The sequence below is a fragment of the Myzus persicae genome, unplaced genomic scaffold (assembly GCF_001856785.1).
Source record: "Myzus persicae strain clone G006 unplaced genomic scaffold, MPER_G0061.0, whole genome shotgun sequence".
Lineage (NCBI taxonomy): Eukaryota > Metazoa > Arthropoda > Insecta > Hemiptera > Aphididae > Myzus > Myzus persicae.
Genome location: NW_019102098.1, coordinates 339428 through 361762, shown reverse-complemented (window position 1 = coordinate 361762; position 22335 = coordinate 339428). Strand labels below are relative to the sequence as shown.

Here is a 22335-nt window from a genome sequence, read left to right as displayed (position 1 = left end):
ACACGGGCCCCTTATTATGAAGTTGCGGCACTGTATAGACCATAATTATACTATACGTAAGTCGTAACAATATAGGTACGCATCGTATAATATAATAATATATTATGATCGCGTTATATTCGGCGGAGGATGGACGACTTAACAATAATAATATAATAATATAATAGGTGGTAATCAAAACGACACGAAAAGAAAACGGCGAGCAACCAATTACCCGATGTGCATATATATATATATTATATATATATACACAAATAATGAGGTGTATATATTATATACCGTTAAAGTCGGACGTGTTTGTGTTGTATTATTATTGCCTCCGTCGCCGTTGTTGTCGTCGTCGTCGTCGTCGTCGTCGTCATGTCATCGTGCGTTTCGTATATTATGTGCAAGGATTGGCACGCGGCACAGCTGACGACTCCGACTCCGACGACGACGACGACGACGACGGACGGTCGGTCGGAGCTGGTATCACGTGCGTGCGTGTACCACCGCCGCGGCTGCCCGCGGTCACGTCCGGTGCGTATATAGGTACGCGTGGTATTGCTCGGGCGGCGATATTATAGGTACGTGCGGACGCACCATCACGTGTATTCGTGGACGATATACCGAGGCGGCGTGACGCGCGTCCTACACACCCCCGACCGGTGGCCGACCCACCCGCCACCCGCCGCCGGAGGGTCGGCCGCGATCTGCAGACCGCGCGGCTGCAGGTGCCGACTCCACCGTGACCACGGAATCACGTATCCGTCCGATAACTGACCTCCTGTATAACGTAACACATTATACGCGCGATAATGGCCGGCTGTGGTGCCGCGAGTAGCCGGTACGAAGGTTTCGCCGCGGTTAAGACGAAAGTAATCGATTCGACTATTTTTATACCTTCTTATATTATTGTTATTATTTACTATACTCGCAAATCGTGATGTTTACTTAACCGTAACGGAGGTGTTGTTATTGTTGTTTGTAGTTTTTGTGTGTACCGATGACGTACACATTTAGTCAAAACAGTAATATATATCCAGTGGCGTAAATTGGCCTGTGCAAATATATCACACGCTGATCAGCTCATATCAAAGATATCTATACCCGGGGATTGGTGGTACAAAATTATCGTCCTGCACCGCCAGAAAACCAAGTTCACCTGTCCTACTGGCAACTCGTGAAGTTAATAAGTGGTCTATATAGCCGTGTTTATGACATGAATATTATATTATATGATATCATTTATCGGGACCTACGACTAGTTATTATCGGATAACGATAATTTTAAGAACAGCCAAGTTAGCAATAGGTACTATACAACTTTTTAATAAGGCAACTAACCAACTCAACTAATATGCAACTAATAACAACTATAACTAATATGGTATACAAATTATTGATGAGTTTTATTACCTATATATCATATCCAATTTAAGCCTACCACAATCTTTCAAACACATATAATAAACTATAAATAACTATAAATAGACTATTATAGTTTCAAATAAGATATCTACCAATTTTTTTTTTAAATTTTTTTCTGACAATATAAACATAAAAATTATTAATGCATTTAAAAAAAAATTATAAAAATAGTACTTCAAATAAAACATTAAAATTATTTAAACATACTTCTGTACAAATGAAGTCAAATTTACTCAAGTGCAGTATGTATATACCAGCTGCGGCGTATGTGGCCGAGTAGACATATCATTCTTGTCCGCGAAACATCGTCTATATTGCTTGAAACCTATGTAAGACGGATTCAACGTCATGCCGATTTCGACAGGTTTCGATTTTATGCCAATACGTACTACACCCATCATAATTCTGAAGCTATAACATAATCCGAAGTAGAACTATACTTAACACCGATTTATTTTGCAAACAAATACTAATTTGTCGAGTTTTTATCATATGTTTACGCATAAAATATGTTTAGAACTATACTTCTGGCACGTGTTAATATACTCGTAAATAAAAAAATTTTCCTACAAATTACAATTGTTGAGCAAAAGAAAGGGGAATAACACTCGTAAAAACTAACTTTATGGTGGGTACATTTTTAATCAGCCGTTCCATAGTCGTTTGTATTGTATCTCCAGAGGGAGGAAAAATCGCTGGGTTTAAAAGGGTAGTTTTCCTTGTTTCTGTCAACTCGATTTCAAGTTTAAAACTTATGTCGTTTCACGTCTCGATGATTATAAACATAAATATTATAAAGTTATAAAATTTAAATATTGTTGAAATAAATGATTTAATTGTTGCATTGGATTAATTTCTCGACATATATATAATACCAGTTGTATAATGTAATAAAAGGTGTGGTGAATTGGAAGTCGTCACTCGTGAATAACTCGTCACAAAAATGGATACAGATATTTATATTTGATTTCTAATTGCAAAATGTTGCAATGGAAACAAGAAATACAATTTTGGCATCACATTATATAAAAAAAAACCTACCGTCCAATGAAATTTTGAATTAACGTTTGAACAGGAGCTATGAGTATTTCATATACTTTTTGTGGCATATATATACATTATACATACATACTATATTAATATATCTAACTACTACATAGTTACTAAAAACAAATTTAAAACATACAATAGACTAAAAATATTAGACCTATTACGAAAATTAATCTAACTAAAAAAAATATTTATAATTTATTAAACTTAACGTTTTAACGTGGTATGTAAATAAAGGACTAGATCCATTAATCGTTTTTATTATGTACATATTAAATTTCCATGTAAATAATGACTATCCAGCAATAGAAAAGTTATTATAACCAAAGTTGTAGTAGCATAATCTACGGATAATATATTGGTGCAACTCTATAAAACGTGATATTAGGTTACTAATTTTAATAATATTACTTAGAAATAAAATGTTAATGGTACTCGAATTAACTATAATTGTATATACAGCTGTAATGGATAACGGAAAAAATATTTCATTCGCTGCACACAGATAATATTGACACGGTCTCAGGTAATGGGTTGGTCGTTAAAGAAAAAAAATACGACTTGCAGTATACGGCGGCGTAAGAAAAAGGGGAATTTACGAGTGTTTTTCAGCCACACAACCATAAAACTCGGAAATAAAGGCATTTGGTCAGCAGCAATGCAACAGTATTGAAGTCCCATAGGAATATAATGTGTATATGGGCTAGGCAGACGGAAATGAGCTGCTAAAATACGGGTGCAACCGATACGATCACAGGCCGTCGCCCGTCCGACAATTGTTCTGCGCTGGATCGTAAGGTTGCGTATGTGTACCTACCTATTATCAACAGGCGATAATAAATAGCAATCCAGGAAATTAAAAAGAAAACACCAAAGGCGCCTTATTATTATATAATATACACCTATATCTTTATTTTGGTATGGAAAACTACAATACGTTTCAGTCGATTCAGATAATAAAAAAAAGACAGAATCAGTAATACACTAATACCTATACATATACCTACGTCGTTTGTCATTATACCTCTGTAATGTCGATGGAATAGCTTATAAATCTTGAAAAGGATTTAATAGCTTTAATATTATGATGAATTCGACACATGATTATAATTTATGATAGTGTATGAAAGTCGGTGCATATATAGGTATATTATATTATGCAATATGTCTTATGGGGATAAATAACCATATTATTATTTAGCTTAATGTAAGGTCATGACATTCTTAATTATATGGTCTCAACTCTCAAATATTCCTACTTTTAATTATTAACGATTTTCAAAAACCATAGTAGATAAAATAATAAAGTTTCTTATATTGCAGATGAATAAACAATTGGAATTTATAGTTTTTGTTTATAATATAATTTACATCCTAATAATATACTTACATATGGTATCGTACTATAAGACATTATATTAAATGGTAGATTTAGCGTGATCGATCGAAATAAGAAACTGCACCGAGCGGACAACTTTTACTAAGTCAAATTAGTACAAAATTAGTATTTAATAGTTAAACATAGAAAATTATATTTATTTATTTTGTTTGCAATTTTTTAAATGTTCATTGTTTTTATTTAGTAACCATTTCTTCATCTAATAATATTTCCTATTACATCTCATCGGTATTTGCGATGAAATAATTTGTCTCTGTTTTAAGTCGTACAATTTGTAAATTTGTGGACAAAATAAAAAATTATTTGAGAATATTTGATTATTCAAGCGGATTATTAACCAAATATCGTTTCGTATTTGCATGGTTTTTATAGAAATTTCTATAATAATTATTGAGGAACTTAAACAAAATTATCAGTCATTTCATAATATTATGTCTGTTTGAAATAATTATACTTCATAAAAAATAATGACTTTAAGACTCACTCATGAAGTCATGATTCATAAATGGTAGTCCAATTTGACTAGAAACGAAATAAAAAATTGCCTGGAGGTGGAAATTGAATTAATCGGACTATCGTCTACCACACAAAAAAACTACATTATAGGTATCTATTAAGTCTTTTGATTAATACAATAATACGGCTATGCAACAATAATATATTCCTTTTAAATAGTTCACACTCAAATGACATGATATTTTTGATTTTCAGAACAAAAGAATAAATGAAAAGATAACCAAATCGTGGAACGGTTATCTGGTGACACAAGAATATCATACACATATTTTATTAACATTTTGTGATGTGGCGTCCCTGGGATGCACCCGTTCTGCACCACCAGCGATTAGTATAAACACTTGTTATAAAATGAACGGTGCACGCACACTCCTGGGTGGGGGGAGGGGGCTAAGAATAGTTATAGTTATTATAAACGATTGGATTTATGAAAGGAATCTAAAAAAAAATAATAATAATAGTAAGGTGTAGTTTTGATGAATCTACAGCTCTGTGGCTATAAACAACAAACAAACGAGCAAAGTCATTCTGAGATATAACAGAACTCGGGAGTCGGTGATCAGTAGCAGTAGTTATTATCAAGACCGTGAAACGTATAGGTATAATAGGTACACACTATGTACAGTCGTCGGATGGGCGCTAATGAAAAGTACATGGCCGTTCGGAGGCCACCCGCATCCAATTAACGTTAACAATGACAACCGTAGTTGTTGTGTTCAGGAATTCCAAACCGTTTTCGGCACGCGTCTTATCTTCGATTTTCCAGTAAAATTTATTTCAGAACGCCGTTTGTGGGTAAGAAAAAAATTTTTTATTTCCCTTCATTTTTTAAAAAAAATGTATTCGTTTTATATTATCCAACCATTTTTATGATAGACGCTGCATCTTATACTAAAAGACATACGTATAGGTACACGAGTGAAGGTAAATTAAAGAATCATTTTTTTTCATATGTCTAAAGACTCAACATGCTTGCTAAATATATATAAGTATACTATACTATATTATATCTATATAATTTATAATGTAATATATATATTAATATATTATATATTTATTGTTCACATTAATACATGTATATTATTTTCTTTTTTTTTGAGATTGTACAAATAGCCTGACAATATGATACATAAAACTCACAATATGTGTAACATATGTAGAGATGAGGTAAGCCTGAAGAAGTTGACAAAGGTAAAAAAAAATGCTTTAATTAAGCATACAGCTAATCTTGCGTTACTCACGTACCTATATAGAGTACATATTATATTTTAACTAAAACCAAAGTGCTAACGGTAAAACCAAATAATCTTAAATCACAGACAATTAAAAATATTTTCTGATTACTAATAAGTAATAATAAATTATAGATTTTTTAACATGTTAATAATTATTTAATAAAGATAATTGTTTGTCAAATGGAAAGCTTTATAAAAGTATATATTTTACGAATTCTGTTTATACAAACATATATAAAAATTAAACTATGTTTAACAATTTTTTATTGGAAAGTTTATATGGTATCGAATGATTCCACCTTTAGACAACTACAGATTTCACTAATTCACTTTAGAGTTACGTCTTAAAATTAAAAAAAAAAAAGGAATTGTAAAGAAGGACCTGTTGGTTTTACAATGTTTTAATTATTTGATTCAATTGAAAAATCTCAAAAAGCTATACGCAGTATATAGGTACCTACTTCAGTATATTGTAAGTCATACTCATAGATAATTTTTTTTTTAAACTTTCATTATATTAAAACCTATAACAAATTTTGGAAGATTAAAAGTTGGAATAATATTTTGAATATAATCAGAGTACTCGAGTATAGGTGGTTCTCAAGTTTCCAATTGTACTATTTCAGCACAGTATGAAATTTCAATAGGTACTCCAAAAATATAAAATATTTTAAACTAGTTATTACATTGCACTGACTATCAATAGCTATATAATGTGCATCATATGACATAGCACATGTTAGTCACATATTAATATACCGACCATCAATATACGTGCATTTTACATACTGTTAATCTTTCTAATAAAATATGTTCGTAGAAATAAAAAATAAAAATAAAATATAATGAGACTATATTAATAGATAGTATTAGGTACCTAATTCATAATATACCTGTTCATTTTGGATTACTAAGTTATATTTTACATTAAGTATGAGAGAATAATGTGAACCATAACAATAGATATATGCCTAGCTATAAAATAAAGACTATAACGTGGTGGCGTGGTATATACCTCATCCGCTGTAGTCTTATAAAGTTATAACTAATAAATTATTGGAACTCGTAAAAACCAAAAAAAAAATTAAATAATAATACGGTTTCATATTATAGGTATGAAAAAAAAACTGACCCCGGTTCAACGAGCGGCTGATTCTGCTTGGCGAACGGCATGCACAAGTCAGCCGGTACAAACCACGACGGGCTGAACGCGGCGGCGGCCGACCCTGGGCCACCGCCACCGGGCCCGCCGGCCGCGTGGTGATGGTGTCCCACGTTGGCCGCGGCCGGATGTCGTTGGAATGACGCGGACGCGTAGTCCATGGCCATCGCCTGGTACGGCAGCATGATGTGCGCGTGTGAAAAATCCAGCGTACGTGAGCCCGCGTCAATTGTTAGCTGCGGCAGCGCATCGCGTACGTAATTTATAAAAATATATTGTACGACGACGACGAACACTTGCGATCGCGGCGACGACGGATAAACGCACACAGCGGCACTGCCAAACGATCTATACTACATATAGGACGATATATCCGTGCACGCGTGACGTATAATATAATGTTGAATGTGTGTTGCACCCTGTACACGCGTGAGGCACAAAATCGTGAACGAAATCAAAGTCGGACGGATGTAAAACGTCTCGTTTTTCACCACAGATCTACATGGCACGTTAATGTGATACGATAATATAACATTATGAGATGGTAGCGAGGTACGATGAGGTGAGCAGGCGTAAACGTAAGACGCGTATTAAAATATTATTATGTGCGTGTGCGCGCGTGTTGCATAATATCGTTGAGAGGTGTCACTTGTACAGCAGTCGCACGTCGATCGGCGGTACCTATATTAGCGCGCGCGCGGCGTTTCGAGAAAATCCAAGACGACACGTCCGGGACGGGCAGGTTGCGGTCCGCACTGAGACGACGTCGGACGTTCGTGCCGGCGCGCGGAGGGTTCGACGCGGCGCGACACAACCGAGACGCTGCAGACGGCGGCGGAGCGCGCGCGCTCTTCGCCGGACACGCCCAGGCACGTACACCATTGGTCCTCCACACGCTCCACCCACGTACGCGCGCGCGGACGTCACGTCACCGCCGCCGCCGCTTACCTGTTACTATTTTTGTTACACCGTACGACGCGCATATTATATTCTGCTATACCGTTTTGCCGAACTATATTCATTAACGACGGAAACGGCCGTCACGTGCGTCTCCCCCTCGCCCCTAACGAATACCTATATGGCTATATATAATATGTACATCAATATATGGTGAGTGGGTGTGTTTGTGTGTGTGTGTGTGTGTGTGTGTGTGTGTGTGCGCGTGTGGGTAGGTAGGTGTGGGTGCGTGGCGCTCTTCCCCAAAGCTGCAGAATCTTGTGGGTTTTAGAACCTCAGCACGATCCATTTTCTCGCCCCGTTTCCGATGCTGATTTTCCTTATTATTATTATTATTTTTATTGTAGACTGCGTGCGTGTGATGTGTAGTATACCTACCTAATATCTATACTGCGTGTAACACTGCTGTACACTGCTCTGTAGTCATAAAGGTTTGCTCATTTTATCAATTAATAAATAGGTATTTTGAATTATTATCGTTTCGGCACGGCTAGTCGACTTCCAACAGTACCTATACCAGTATATACACTTAATAATAAGCATTCATGTGGCTGAAAAGTAAAAGGTAGAGTTATGACTGTATAGATATAGGTACTGTGTCGGTAGACTGGCCTTCTGAATAGTGGCAATATAAATCATAAACTTAAATAATATGAACAATATCAGTAAATATAGGTTTCATGCAGAAATTAGAAAGATTATAATATTCGATTCTTTAAATAAAATCAACACCGAAGCTTCTTCTGCAGAAATATATATAGTCAACTGATAAACATTTTAAAAAAATACTTAAAGTCGTACTATGATAGTTAGTACATTCTATACGACTTTAAATAATAAATATGAAGGTCCTATAAATATATAGTCTATAATGTAGGTACCAATATTAAATATAATACGAATTGGGTAAACGGCAATGTAATTAGGTACTGCTATCTATGTGGTACATAATAACAATAATGTGGTATCAATTGACAATTACATATTCACATCATATGTACAAAGTTATGTACCCATATAGAATTCATTATTATTAACTATATATCAAGTAATAATCTTTATTTACAATTTAGTACTTAAATATTTATAAATATGTATATAGGTAAATATACCATTGTACCTTATATCTACCTATATAAATACACCGTTAAGAATACTTGTGAAACTACATTTTCAAATATATAAATAAGTGATGGAGTTTATATTAAAAAAATTTTTAGTATGATCTCTGTCTTTAAAAAGTAGGAATAATTTATAGATAGTAGTTATAATATTTAAAATTAAGAGTTTTTTCAAACACGCGAGTACCTACATAGTACATTCTTATATGTTTTCACCGTAATTTGTCACACTTCAGCGAATCATCTATTCATTTTTAAATGGAATAAACATTAATTTTTATTTTATTTATTTCATAAACCACCAAGAAACGTGTAAAGGTCATCTACTAACCAGTAAAAAAAAATCTATTACGCTACGTTAATTTTGTGGTACAACACAACCCATTTAAAACGACAAACCAACTGTCACAATAATTGTATTATTGTCTATGACTTTAATATGTATTACGAATTAACCAATTACCATTTCCAAACACATACCTAATATTTTCATATAATTTATAAATGAATGGCAAATCATATATACAATACAATTTATTACATGTATATTGTATATGTATATGTGAGTATGATACATATTAGAATATTATAACAATAACTATAAACATAATTATCTATATAGAACTATAATAGGCACCAAAATAGCTGTGTACAAAATAACTAAAACTAAGTCATGGGGGTGAAAATAACTGTCGGTTACCGAATGGCATAGTCACTTATACCTTCAAATCACGTCCAATCATTTTCAGTGGGCTAAACGTGTCACGAGAGAGCATTTTCGAAATTTGACTTCCATTTCGTGTACAGTGCACACGCGATACAACATAGAATAAAACGAACTAATTTAATTTTGGTGCACATCATTGTATAATATCGCATTATATCGGCGATGAATAAATGATTCGATCGAAAAATCTTTCTAACCGGGTCAGATCGAGTAAAAAAACACAAAATATGTAACCACGTGCTATGGGTGCAAGAGATACCATTTTATACGTACCTATACACCGTGGCGGAAATACCATTCTCATAAAATAGCGAGTGCCCTGTATACATTTATATATAGTATATACCTATAAAGTGGGGGGCGCGTATATAAAGGGGGTCTCTACCCAAATCAATATTCAGGACGTTACTCGCTTGCGGACCTCCGCCACCGCCACCGACGTCGGTGTTTGGCAAATGGCCGGCTCGACATTCCGTCACAGTCCTATCTGTTCCTGCAGTACACTAAAATATAATGGAATATTTATATTATTTATGGGGCCCGATCGACGTGATCTACCGATGAACAATCGTTCGTCACGTGGAATTTGTAATGAGCAGTTTGACATTAAAAAAAAATATGATTTTATATTATATGGGTAAATTATTATGGTCATATTATGTATAGATATTTATAAGGCGCAAGCGTATTATGTGCCGAAATTGTCTTTGCTTACACTTTAGTGGCCAGCAGGAATTATATAAAATTAGCAGCATAACATAGTATGCTATGTTATCAAATCATAATATTAACTACGATATAGTGATAAATAATAATTAAACTAATTTTAAATATTAATATATTATGATTGATTAGAACGTATTAATATAAACATGTAAATTTAATGTTATAAAATAACGTAACAAGGTTAGCTCTATCATTATAATGATAGCCAATTATAACCATTGATTATAAATTTATAAATATTAGTAAATACATAGTAGCTATCTATTTATAATCAATAATAATATACTATAGTAACAGAGCATAACTGTTTTTGTAGTTTTGAGCATATTATGCGTGGTTCAAACTTTGAAAGGCGGTACCTATTTTATTTGTCAAAGGAATAAACTTTTTAAGACAATGTTATATCTATTAAATATTGTTGACGTAGACTGGAAATATAATATAATGAATTCTTGTTAACCGGTCAACATTTGACAAAGAACCTATAAGAAGATTATTGAAAACTTGCTGAATTAATGTAAATGTCTGAACAAATAATAACAGTAAAATATTAATGGATGATAAAGTTTCACAGCAAAAATATCCGTAATTTATTTGCTACGCAGTACGTGAAATCCTATAAATGCAGCGGGGGCATACATAATGTAACTTAAAAAGGCGGCGACGTAAAGGGACGATATTTACGACGACGACGAGAAAAAAGAATAAGCCTATATATACTCCTTAAGGCTGACAAATGATGCCATTATGACCAACCACATTTGCCTAAGCCTGGGTCCGTGATATTTTCTGTCTGAAGTATTTCTGCAAAATGTCCACGTCAAAATACTACCATAACCTGCATTTGTCTATAAGATTAGAGGCGATAGTGGTACCTACATTTCTTTACGGAAAGCCTATCTCTAATAGAATCAACTTTATCTAAATCTGTCAGAACAGATTGTATTTATGAAATATGGAGAAGTCAAATAAAACGTAATCCGAGCATAATTATGTCCATCAAACATTATGCATTATTCAATTATTGTACAATCTAATAAATCTATTCTCTGCAATACCAATAAACATATAAGTTAGAGATATGATAAATCATTATAGTTATTACTGGTAGCTTCAAATGAATAACATAATGTAGGTAGACAAATTTTGGTTTTTCGGATTGTTAAAAAAAAAAAATTAGTATATTTAATTTTGACTTTTTAAAAGTACCAACTAGATCCTACTTCCTATCAAAAACCATCTTCATGATTGAAGTTGAATGCATTTTTCTACTATGTATCATACATATATATAGAAACATAAAAAATAAAAAAAACGTACACTACATTGTAAAACGAATGCAAGAGCTCTGTGCTCAGAATCTAAAAGAAATATTATCTTAAAGTATAATAACTGTATAATGTTATAATATTAAACTCAATGATAAATACGAGTAATACATTGAATGGTATTAATATTCATTATTATTATGTTTTATAATATTTTGTTTTAAATTACTTGTTAAGAAGGTACCTATATAATGTTTTTCTTTTAAAATGTTTGCATTGGTTATGTGGTGGTAGATCCATCACATTATTCTTATTAATTATGCTATCGAATATTTAATCATCTCCTAATATTTGCCAGTATCTCCGCCTAAGATAACGATTGATCGTTGTGTCAGAAATCACAAGATATAAAATTAATGTCAACTAACATCTTATATGTATGTGTTAAACTGTTAAGTAGTCTACAAAATAATAACAATAAGTCTGCAGTAAGTACTGAGTAGTAACAGCATTATAACATGTACTACAACAAGAGTGGACAACCCGCGGCCCACCTTGTATGGCCCTCGAGATTTCCTTAAATTTTCCCTAGAAAATTCGCTATGTAAAAATGTTTTGTTTATATTGACCAGACGAGAGAACAATATTCCAGAATGTCCGCCCAACGCGGTGCCTGTATTATTTTATTGACAACGTCGACGCTACAATAATATCATAATATTTTTAATCTAATTTTCTGTGTGGCCCAAAGAATTATAATGCATTTTCAAAATGGCTGGCAAGATTGTTTAGGTTGTACTATAATATAGTAAACCTACTTTAAAGATTTGCATATTAGAGACCTAGGAATTGGCCCGATTAGGACACTCATATTTTATGATTCCATACGTACCTATAGTGCCGAATGCAGATATTATTGTTCCATTTGACTATTTGAGTTGAATCTGGTTTAGTGTAGTGGGTATGGAATTATATACTCTCTCATTATTTATGTATAATGTGTATATATATATCTAGATGAACGATATATGCGTATAATATATACATATATATCGACACATGTATCATATGCATTGGAGGAGAAAAATTACTGTAACTCAGAGGCGTGAATAGGGGATGGATAAAAAAAGAAGAAAAAACATTATTTTGGCATTTCATTCAGACATTGTTTCCGCATAAAAGGACTCCGGAGGGTTGATATGTGTCTGTTGGGTCAAAAGGGGTCAAAATCTTGATTTTCTTTGCATGGACCCTGAGACGTGACCACTGATTATATGGAGACCAAAACTCTTCCCGGGGGTGAATTTACGTTTCTAGAAAAACTTCAGCATATTATTTATTTCTAAATCAATCTAAATATAATTTGAAAGCACTAACAAATATAACGAAAAAAATTCTAAATTTGAATCATAATGTTTATTTTAAAATATTAATAATGTAAAAGTATAATAAAATTATACAATATACATTTATACAAAAATAAAATAATATACATAGATACGTTTAAAAAATACACTTTTATAATTACAACAAATAACAATAATAATTAGACTTACTATGTACAATAATAACGTAATATTGAAAATGTAAGTTTGTACATACTGTGAAAGTTTACAAAATATGCTTATTGATCCCAGTATTTAACTGTTGTAACAACTAAAGTATTTTCTATCCCCATTCCTAGAATATCGTTTTATACTAAGGTTTGAAATGTTGGGATCGGGTGTTTAGGTGAAAAGAAAACTCAACTGCTGACCAGTAAATACGGTGCAATCAAGCGGCCGCAGACGCTTCATTAGCCCTCTCTCCCTTTCTGATCCAGTTACATCACCCCTGCAGTTCTAGCCTCATATTATTCCAAAACGAAGGGTAGCAATACCTAATATACACACACTATCCCATATCAGTTGGTCTTATCTTCCTAACCTACCCCCTCCTAAATTGGATTTATGAAGAACAATCCCATCGAGCCTTAACAGGTGGAGGAACAAAGTTGTTGTAACTATCTTAGTGTGCTTGAAATTAATTATTGTACGACATATAATTACATAAAATTATACAATAATTAGATATAAGAATAAGAAACAGTTGGAAATTACATATTATAAAATCGATTATAAAACGTTTAAAAAAAATCAATACTTGTACTAAAAAATGTACAACATATTTAATCTAAATAAGAAACAATTAATTCCCAAAGTAGTTAAAAATAGTTATAATTTAAAAATAATTTTGGGATGGATTTAAATAGCTTTGCTACAAATAGTAAAAAAATAAAATATTATATCATAACCAAAATAATATAATTCGGTATTATTTTGAAATATTGATACTTAACAATTGTCAGTACTCATAGTTATCGACTTATTGAAAATATTAAAACATACGATTGTATGATTTACGTTTTTATGCAGATCATACTCTTTGCTATCTACATTTAACACAATGCCTATAATAGGCTATAATAAAGTTATGACAGTTACAAAATCCAAAAAAGAGAAAGTGAATATACATTTTTTATGTTCATAAATCATGTTAAGTTATTACTATTACATATACTTATAGCATTGGACACATATATAAAAATTCGAAGTGGCATTTAATGTAGTAAATAGAAAAAAACATTGATTATAAGGTATTTGGGAAATACTTTTTTTTACTTTATTATTGTGTAATTTTTCTTGTGACAACCAAATAGATACTATATAATCGATATTTAGTTCATAAAAAATCAAAATGAATAATGTGTCACTTCTATCACAATATATATTATGCACATTATAAATTATAATACTACATAATATGAAAGTATAGATATTCTATGCACTAAGTTTATACATATTACATATTATTATATACACATAAGTTGAATCAATATATTTATTACAACTGCAATGATAGAAATATGTTGTTTCGAAATAAATATTGGCCATTGTAAAATAAAGAGGTCACAGAAATTGATTAAAATAAATGTGAAAGCGAAAAATATTTTAAAATTAATTCTTAATAAAATATTATTCATATGTACTCTTTAAGATTTAAAATTATTGCATATGTAGTCATATATATTATCATCTATAGAGGTAATTTTTAATTTTTTTAATTTATCATTTCAATTGGGTAAAATACCTTCATAATATTTCTTAAAATATAAATTTCACAATCGAATTAGGTTAGGTTATCTAAATGATATCATATCTAATAGGTATCTAGTGTAAATTTTTGTCTTGCATTATTGTAAAACGAATAAGTTCAATATTTGTTGATGATAATCTAGAACATGGATGCCCGCGTGGAAAAGTCGACATATTGCGCTCACAACTCACGGAGTAATGTGTTTACCACTATCGACATTCATAAAACAGTACGCACGAAATACTTAATTGACTGCATAATGTTGTGGCGATTAAAAAAAAACCGATTACATATCTACTTAAAATAGAAATGTACATACATGCTAATAACAAAAAAATTATAAAAACGTGTATCTACTACAGCTTAATAGCTAGTATATGCGCGTATTGCAATTTGTTTAGTTGACTAAAAAGCAGCTATATAGGAACTATAGGAAGGTGCGGTGCCGGACTGAAAATAATTGAAAAAAAGTACCCATATAATGAATATAATAATATTATATAGGAGGAGCGACCATTCTCGAGTAGTTTTGCATAGTACCAAATATAATATAATATTATTATACCTATATTACTACCTGTATTATAATATAATACCATATAAATTATACTATAAGTTGTAAATACAATTTAGAGTACATTATTGTATAGGTATTATTTTAATCAATTATATTATATTATTTATTATACACGTACATAACCGCAGCTGTAGATGTAAGCGATTAATAGAAACTATAACTTGACTGAGTAGGTACTGATAAAATAAAAGTATACATACGCCAAACCACGTGTTATTGAAGTTACGTCTTTACCATATTGCTATATTGGACATTGGCGTTGCGTAAATTATTGTGGTTATACTGTGTCGATATAGGATATAGCTGGTAAGAAATAAGTCACTCAGTGGTTAGACTTTTTTATTAACGTACTTAATCATAGTTCCAATATAAATATTTTTTTATAGACGTACGTATAACAGGGCCATTATTAAGCATACTCACTTCTTCTTAATGATCAAATTATATTTTATATACTCGTATCATATACCTATCTACCAGAAATCGGTGGACGGTGCATAACGTGAATATTTTAACCAAGGGTTACTCGGATTTTACAAACTCATCTGTAGACAACCGCAGGTAAATATTCTAATACGTAAATAAAATAATTTGAAATAACACTAATAATGGATGTGTACGAATTTGAAAGAATAACCTGTGAATAATATAGGAATATAGGTGACATGATGTGCGCTTACCTTGACGCGCCGCCCTCTGCTCGGAAAACAAGTGACGCGTATCGTCGGACCGGAAATGATGAGGCTTGCAAATATACGCACAAGACGCGTTTCACTGGAATTTCGTCGTGCTACACACCACTAAATAATACGTACTCTAGAACGTAAACGTGAAAATAAACTGGATCAATAATCGAAAAGCAAGAAGAAAAAGGCAGACAAGTGGCAACGACCGCGTTTTTAATTTTTACTAGAAGACCGCTTAACCAACGATGGAAAATATGTTGGGATTAGTGACTGTCCGTAGGTATCGATAATTAGCAGATATACCGTATATTATGGTTTAAGCAACCTGGACTGTGGTTACCGAATTTATACTGCGGTCGAGGTAACCGCTGTATATAAGGTTCATGTTACTCGCGAGCTGGTAGGTAATCTTGATATTTTCCGTTGAATAGTCCATTTAATTCCAGAAAACGGTAATCGCCGGCCTGATGTTTAATTTTGCGCGGAACGAGTCTTGTCAACGATTATTAATTTATTTCCGAGCCTTATCACACTGGGTCTAGGAAACGTGTCAACTGTTTCCAGGTGAATGTGATGAAGATTTGAGGGTGGTAAGACACACATAGTAAGTCACCTACCTATGTTATTATCATTCACAAGTTTTTTATGGTTCTTAGGGATATGCGATTGTTCGTACAATTTGGTGTAAGTTTGCAACAAATATCATTTCACTCTTGTTAGAAAATCGATCACGTGTAAAGAAGGACTGCAGAAAAGCAATGTTTTCGGCTGTAATCCATTTTTCTTTGTAGAAGTTATTTTTCATACATCATCATTTGGTATTAGTTTGTACAGATAATGTGTAAAAATTGACATTTTCAAGATAGGCGGAGGGCAAAAAAAATTAGCGACGGGACGAGAAAACTCTGAATACGTCTCTGTGGTGTATATAGTCGCACGAAACTAAACAAATTAGAACAACTACTGTAATATTTCATTACGTGTAGTATAAATCCCGTGCGACCAATTAGTGTCGTAGTACTTCCTGGCAGGGCACAAAATGGTTCCATATTGCATATCGATAAGATCGTATCTGTCCAGGGCGTATTTTAACTTATGATGCAAGTTCAAGGATCGTCCGGGATCCCGGGGCTGGGATTTAATCGCCATTTAATTACGCGTATATCGGTCCCCGTGGGCCGCCACTAATTCATTTAGATACGCGCGCGTTTCTACAATCTCAACACGAACCGACAAAAAGGGTTTGTACTTGCCGGGACGAGGAGGAAAAGATAATAAAATGAAATAAAAAACAACAGTAATAATATTATTATAATACACGAATTCTAAAAAATAAAAATAAAATTATTATATAATTCAACCCAAACGGACATAACGCGCGTGCAGTGCAGTCCTCCCTCGTAAAAAACCAAACGCGTGTAGGTATATACTTACCTACGTACAGTGTACAATATATATATATATATGTAGTATGTACATCTACACAACATTCGGAGTCGTTCCGAATACATCTCGACCCGAGCCCGTGTCCGATTTTTCACGGCCATTGTGATTCGTTTCCAGAATATGGTGCTTGTGCCACTATTTTTTCGTTTATTGTACCCACAGAGTGTATAATATTATATTTATACATTATATACTTGCTTGTACATATAGACTATATACACGCAACGCGCGCGCGACGGCCCAAAATTATATATAACATAATAGGTATACAAATATAATATCACGGGCGCACGCTTTTCCATATCTATAATAAACCCGTGGACTGTTGTGTTGTGCTACCTTTACCTATGCGCATATAATATATATTATATATATATATATACGATCATATACTGTAGACCGGTCTTAATATAACATGACAATGGGTTGTACACGCGCATAATGGACATCTAAAAATTCGATACGTATACTATACGTATATATATATATATATACGAATCATATACCTAACTCGTTATTATTATATGTGCGGACAGGAGGAGAGGACGGACTAGGAGAAGAAGAAGAGAAAAAAAGGTATTTGACCACAGGCCCGTGACACATTATGTGCATCACAGCTAGTGTGGTGTGTGTGTGTGTGTGTGTGTGTGTGTGTGTGTGTGTGTGTGTGTGTGTGTGTGTGTCGGTCGCTGTTGCGGAGACGGTAGTCGCTGCTGCTGATGCCAGTCGCGTCCATATACATCCGCGGAGAATGGAAACCAATAACACCGTCCGTTGTCGATGGGCGCTGAAAAAACCAATTTTATCCGTACGTCACGTACGTATATACACATTATACGTACTATGTGCCCGCGCGCGCGCTCACGGTGACAGCGGCATTCGTTACGGCTTTGTTTACATTGAACCGCCGGCCGGACGCCCACGGGCTGATGGGCCACCAAACCGAATTTGATAGACACCCGTCCGCTGCCGCCCGGGGACACCCCGAGTGTGTATTATTGCAGTGTACGGCGACTTTGCTTCTTGCTGCCGAACACCGTCCGTTGTTATTGTGTTTACCGCGCGGGTTCGATAAAAACGAAATGAAAAATAATAATCATAATAAACGTTTTTATTCCACTATAGCTATTTATTAAACTTCTTCTTCTTGTTGTTGTTATTATTATTATTATTATTATTATTAAGGGGTTACAGTCGGATTCCTTATCAAACACTGCGGTTTTCGAAGCTCAAACCAATACCTGTGATATCTATACTTTGTATAGTTGCTCTACCGCTGACCGTTGCCATGCATCCATACGCCGCCGACGTCTCGATAAATACTCGTAGATTATTGGAGTTTTGACACGCGTGGACATCGGTCGGTTAGCGATAAAACAAGTTTTTGCTAGTCTAGTAATACGTACATCTCTCGAGCTGAAGAACATATTGTAAGAGGCCCTTAAATACTACGTTTGAGTAGGTGGTAAGTACATATAACACCCGAGGGATATGATTTGTTATAAGTAGAATATTTAAAAAATGATGATTCAAATGCAAAATTCCAAAATGCATCAACACGCTAATGGAAGATAAAACATCCAAATTCTCTCTGAAATGCATATTTGAATGAATAAATAATTTAGAAAATCATATTTTGTATGGAATCTGTACTAATATTATAGGTATACTAGGTATAGGTTTATCTACTTAGATAGGTTTTCAGTTTTAACACATTGTTACGTACTATAATTTTAAACAACACTATAAAATCCCATGATATCATGTTTTGAATTAACAGAAGTATAATATATATAAAGATTTATGTGTGTGTTTTGATATTCCCACACAAAAATCCTATAACCGAACACTTTGGGGTTGAATTTTATACAGACGCATACGATATATACACAGTGGCAGTGTGTTATAAAAATACAGTTATATTAATGTAAAATATTCACGTTCGAATCGGTGGGGGATTCGGATTTCTGTGGTGCATTAAATTTTTACAACCGTGATAAATCCAGCCCATGTATATATATATATACATTATATACACACACAAGCACCCATATACACACATATTTATATAGACCTCGATGTGTTGGTGGCTCATAAAACGTCTTTGGATATTGTGCTTTCCAACCCCCTAGACTTTTTACCGTTCCTTAACATTAGCCCTGAAACCACGACAAACTCCTGAACAGTGGATAAAACGTTTCACCTCATAAAGTCGGTCCCCCTTTTTTCTTATACGTACAACATTAACAAAATAACAAGACCCAACGCACCTCTTCCTCGATGCAAATTGGTTTTAAATTCAAACCTGATACTAATAAAACGACGATGTATAATAATGTGTGATTATATAATATCTAAGTCCCAGTTAAAAATAGGCAATTACTATAATTTATCATATATGCAACACTTTTAAGTTTGTCGATCGTAGTTTAAATATATAAATACAGCAAAGTATTATTTTTAACCATATATTACTGTTAATATTATTATTTGTTGATTTATTTGGTAAACTATGAATTTAATATATTAAAAATTAACAAATATTACAATATTTAATAATTTAACAGACATTTAAATGTAAGCATATTACGAGGAAATTTTCAAAAAATATACTTAGTTTCTAACTTAATACAAGTTATCTCAATGACCTTAGCGTGAACAATGCAACGTTTGGTCGATCTGTTTTTCTTTTGTCCGCTTGCTACGTGATGACTGAAAATGATAAAGACTAAATATCTATCGTTTTTGTAAGAATGCCGTTATCTGCATATCACTTTTTAGGTATCTGTAATCTGTTCCGCCACGATATATAAATTACAAAATCAAACTTCTTGTGTTCATTTTTAGGTAATGCCTATCTAGAAAAATATATTATTATAGAATGTTACTTTTTAAGTTTGACATTTTGTAAGAAAATACAAACATAATAATATAGTATAAAATAGAATATTATTATATGAAACATTCCAAAACCTTGTTTAATTAAAATTTCTTACTAATAAGTAATATTTTATTTAAATAGGTACTACAATATTGTGGATATATTTTATTACAAAGGAGGTAAAACTTAAATCCTCACTTTCACCAAGTATTTTAGTTTATAGAAAAATGGTTGTAGATATTCAGGATCTATTATAAAATAATTTGTGATGTTTACAAAAGTAAACTAAATTCATTAAAATATCCGTGTAAACTGTACATATATTCAAGTCCAATTAAAATATGAGAATAATATTAATTCAATATCAAAAGTTAGTGAATAGAGAAATAATTTTGTATATTTCAATCAAAGATATTTTATTTGGGGTGTACCGCTTAAGTAGGAATAAAATAAAGTAATAGTCCTTTTTAAATGTAACGTTAGGTTCTACGCAAGTCTAAAATAAATTATTTATTTAAAATGTAAATCTTTATGGTTCATAATAGGAATTAATATAATTAATAACATATTATGTTTTAAATTAATGTATCATAAATAATAACCTCTGCAGCTTGTGCTTGTTCAAGAAGCAGACACTAGAAAAAAACGTTCAAGGTTCAACGTTTAATTCACAGTGAAATTATTATTGTTATTCATTTAAAAGTTTCGTTTTTAACTGAAAATTTAGTTAAATCGATTTTGATTAGGTACTAGCTTAAGCACTTGTTTTAGATTTCCATATATCTAGCCATAGGTTGTTTTTAAAATATTATCTTGCATAGGAATAGTTTTGTCACTCAAATAGAAAATTGTTATTTCTATACATGACTAATATTAATTTAAGACTCACGGTTTCTTTACATTTTTAAAATAATATGAACAACATAATATGAGATTAAATTATAATAATAAATAAATAAACTTCAGGAAACTAATTGTAGATTATGATAATACATTGCTTATTTAATACATTGCTCTCAACCACTTTGAATGACCTCTAAAAGTCCATCGAACTAAATTGATCACTAACATTATATACATAAATGGCATTATTTTTTATACAATTAGGTAGGTACAATACGAATTTTCTAGAAAAACATAATTAAATTCAGTTTAAACTTTTGTTTAGTATTTCTCTGTGTTGAATAGTTTCATTTGAAAGTCATTTTTGTACACTCTTTGAAGTATTTATATTGTATCAATAGTTAATACTAGAGTTTTAATATAGTAATTTCAATTGTAGAATAATGACGGTCGGTGTATAGGCAACTCAACAGACTAAAACGTTACATTGGTACACAGAAGAACAGCTGATGAGGCGTTATCGTACAAATTGGCGACGAAGAAAATGAGGGAGGGGGGCTCACCTAATAACATGCAATTTCAATGAGGAACTTATGAAAAATATGTATCAAAATTAAGTCGGGCCACCCTATTCAGATTTCCATCTTAAACGAATCTCGTTATTGTTATTACCGTTATTATTAAAGGGGGAGAGCTCAGAACTGGCAACAATTCTCGGCAAACATTTCCTCAGGCTTGTTATATAAATATATATAATATAAATACATATTTTTTGTTTTTAAAATGAAGAGGGTATTTGTTTAGAAACATGGGAGGGGTAGAAGTGCTTGCAAAAAGTTATGGTTGGTAAATCGCTAAAAACTGCGGCACTTGACGACTTAACAACGGGCCATTTGCTCCTCTCTTTAGAACGATCTTTACAATCTGTGTACCGATTAACTCGACCCTCATCTTCTCAGGCACTTTTTATTTTTTTTTAAATCACCTCTAACGTAATATTCCATTAACACCCGTGAATCTAACACTAATGTTGACACTTCGACGACCCATAAAACATTTTAAATATAAATAAATGTTTATTTGAATAATATATAAGTTAAATTCATTAAAATTTAATAGGTGCTTACTGCCTATATTGCAATATAGTTTTATTTTATATGAATAAATAAGATAACATATTATGCAATCAACAACAC

At 32.6% G+C, this 22335-nt stretch overlaps 1 protein-coding gene across 2 annotated transcripts in view; it reads right to left on the bottom strand.

Annotated features, from left to right (window-relative positions):
• LOC111031185 (protein trachealess) overlaps positions 1–22335 on the bottom strand; it is a 121490-nt gene that overhangs the window by 25800 nt on the left and 73355 nt on the right. Inside the window, exon 1 of one of the 2 annotated variants that reach the window (XM_022311021.1) lies at positions 6743–7574. The exons of the other annotated variant lie outside the window; for it this stretch is intronic. Coding sequence (XP_022166713.1) covers positions 6743–6957 — 215 coding nt within the window. The 5' untranslated portion in view covers positions 6958–7574. Of the gene's footprint in view, positions 1–6742; positions 7575–22335 lie in introns of those variants that run through there. 2 annotated transcript variants of the gene reach the window in all.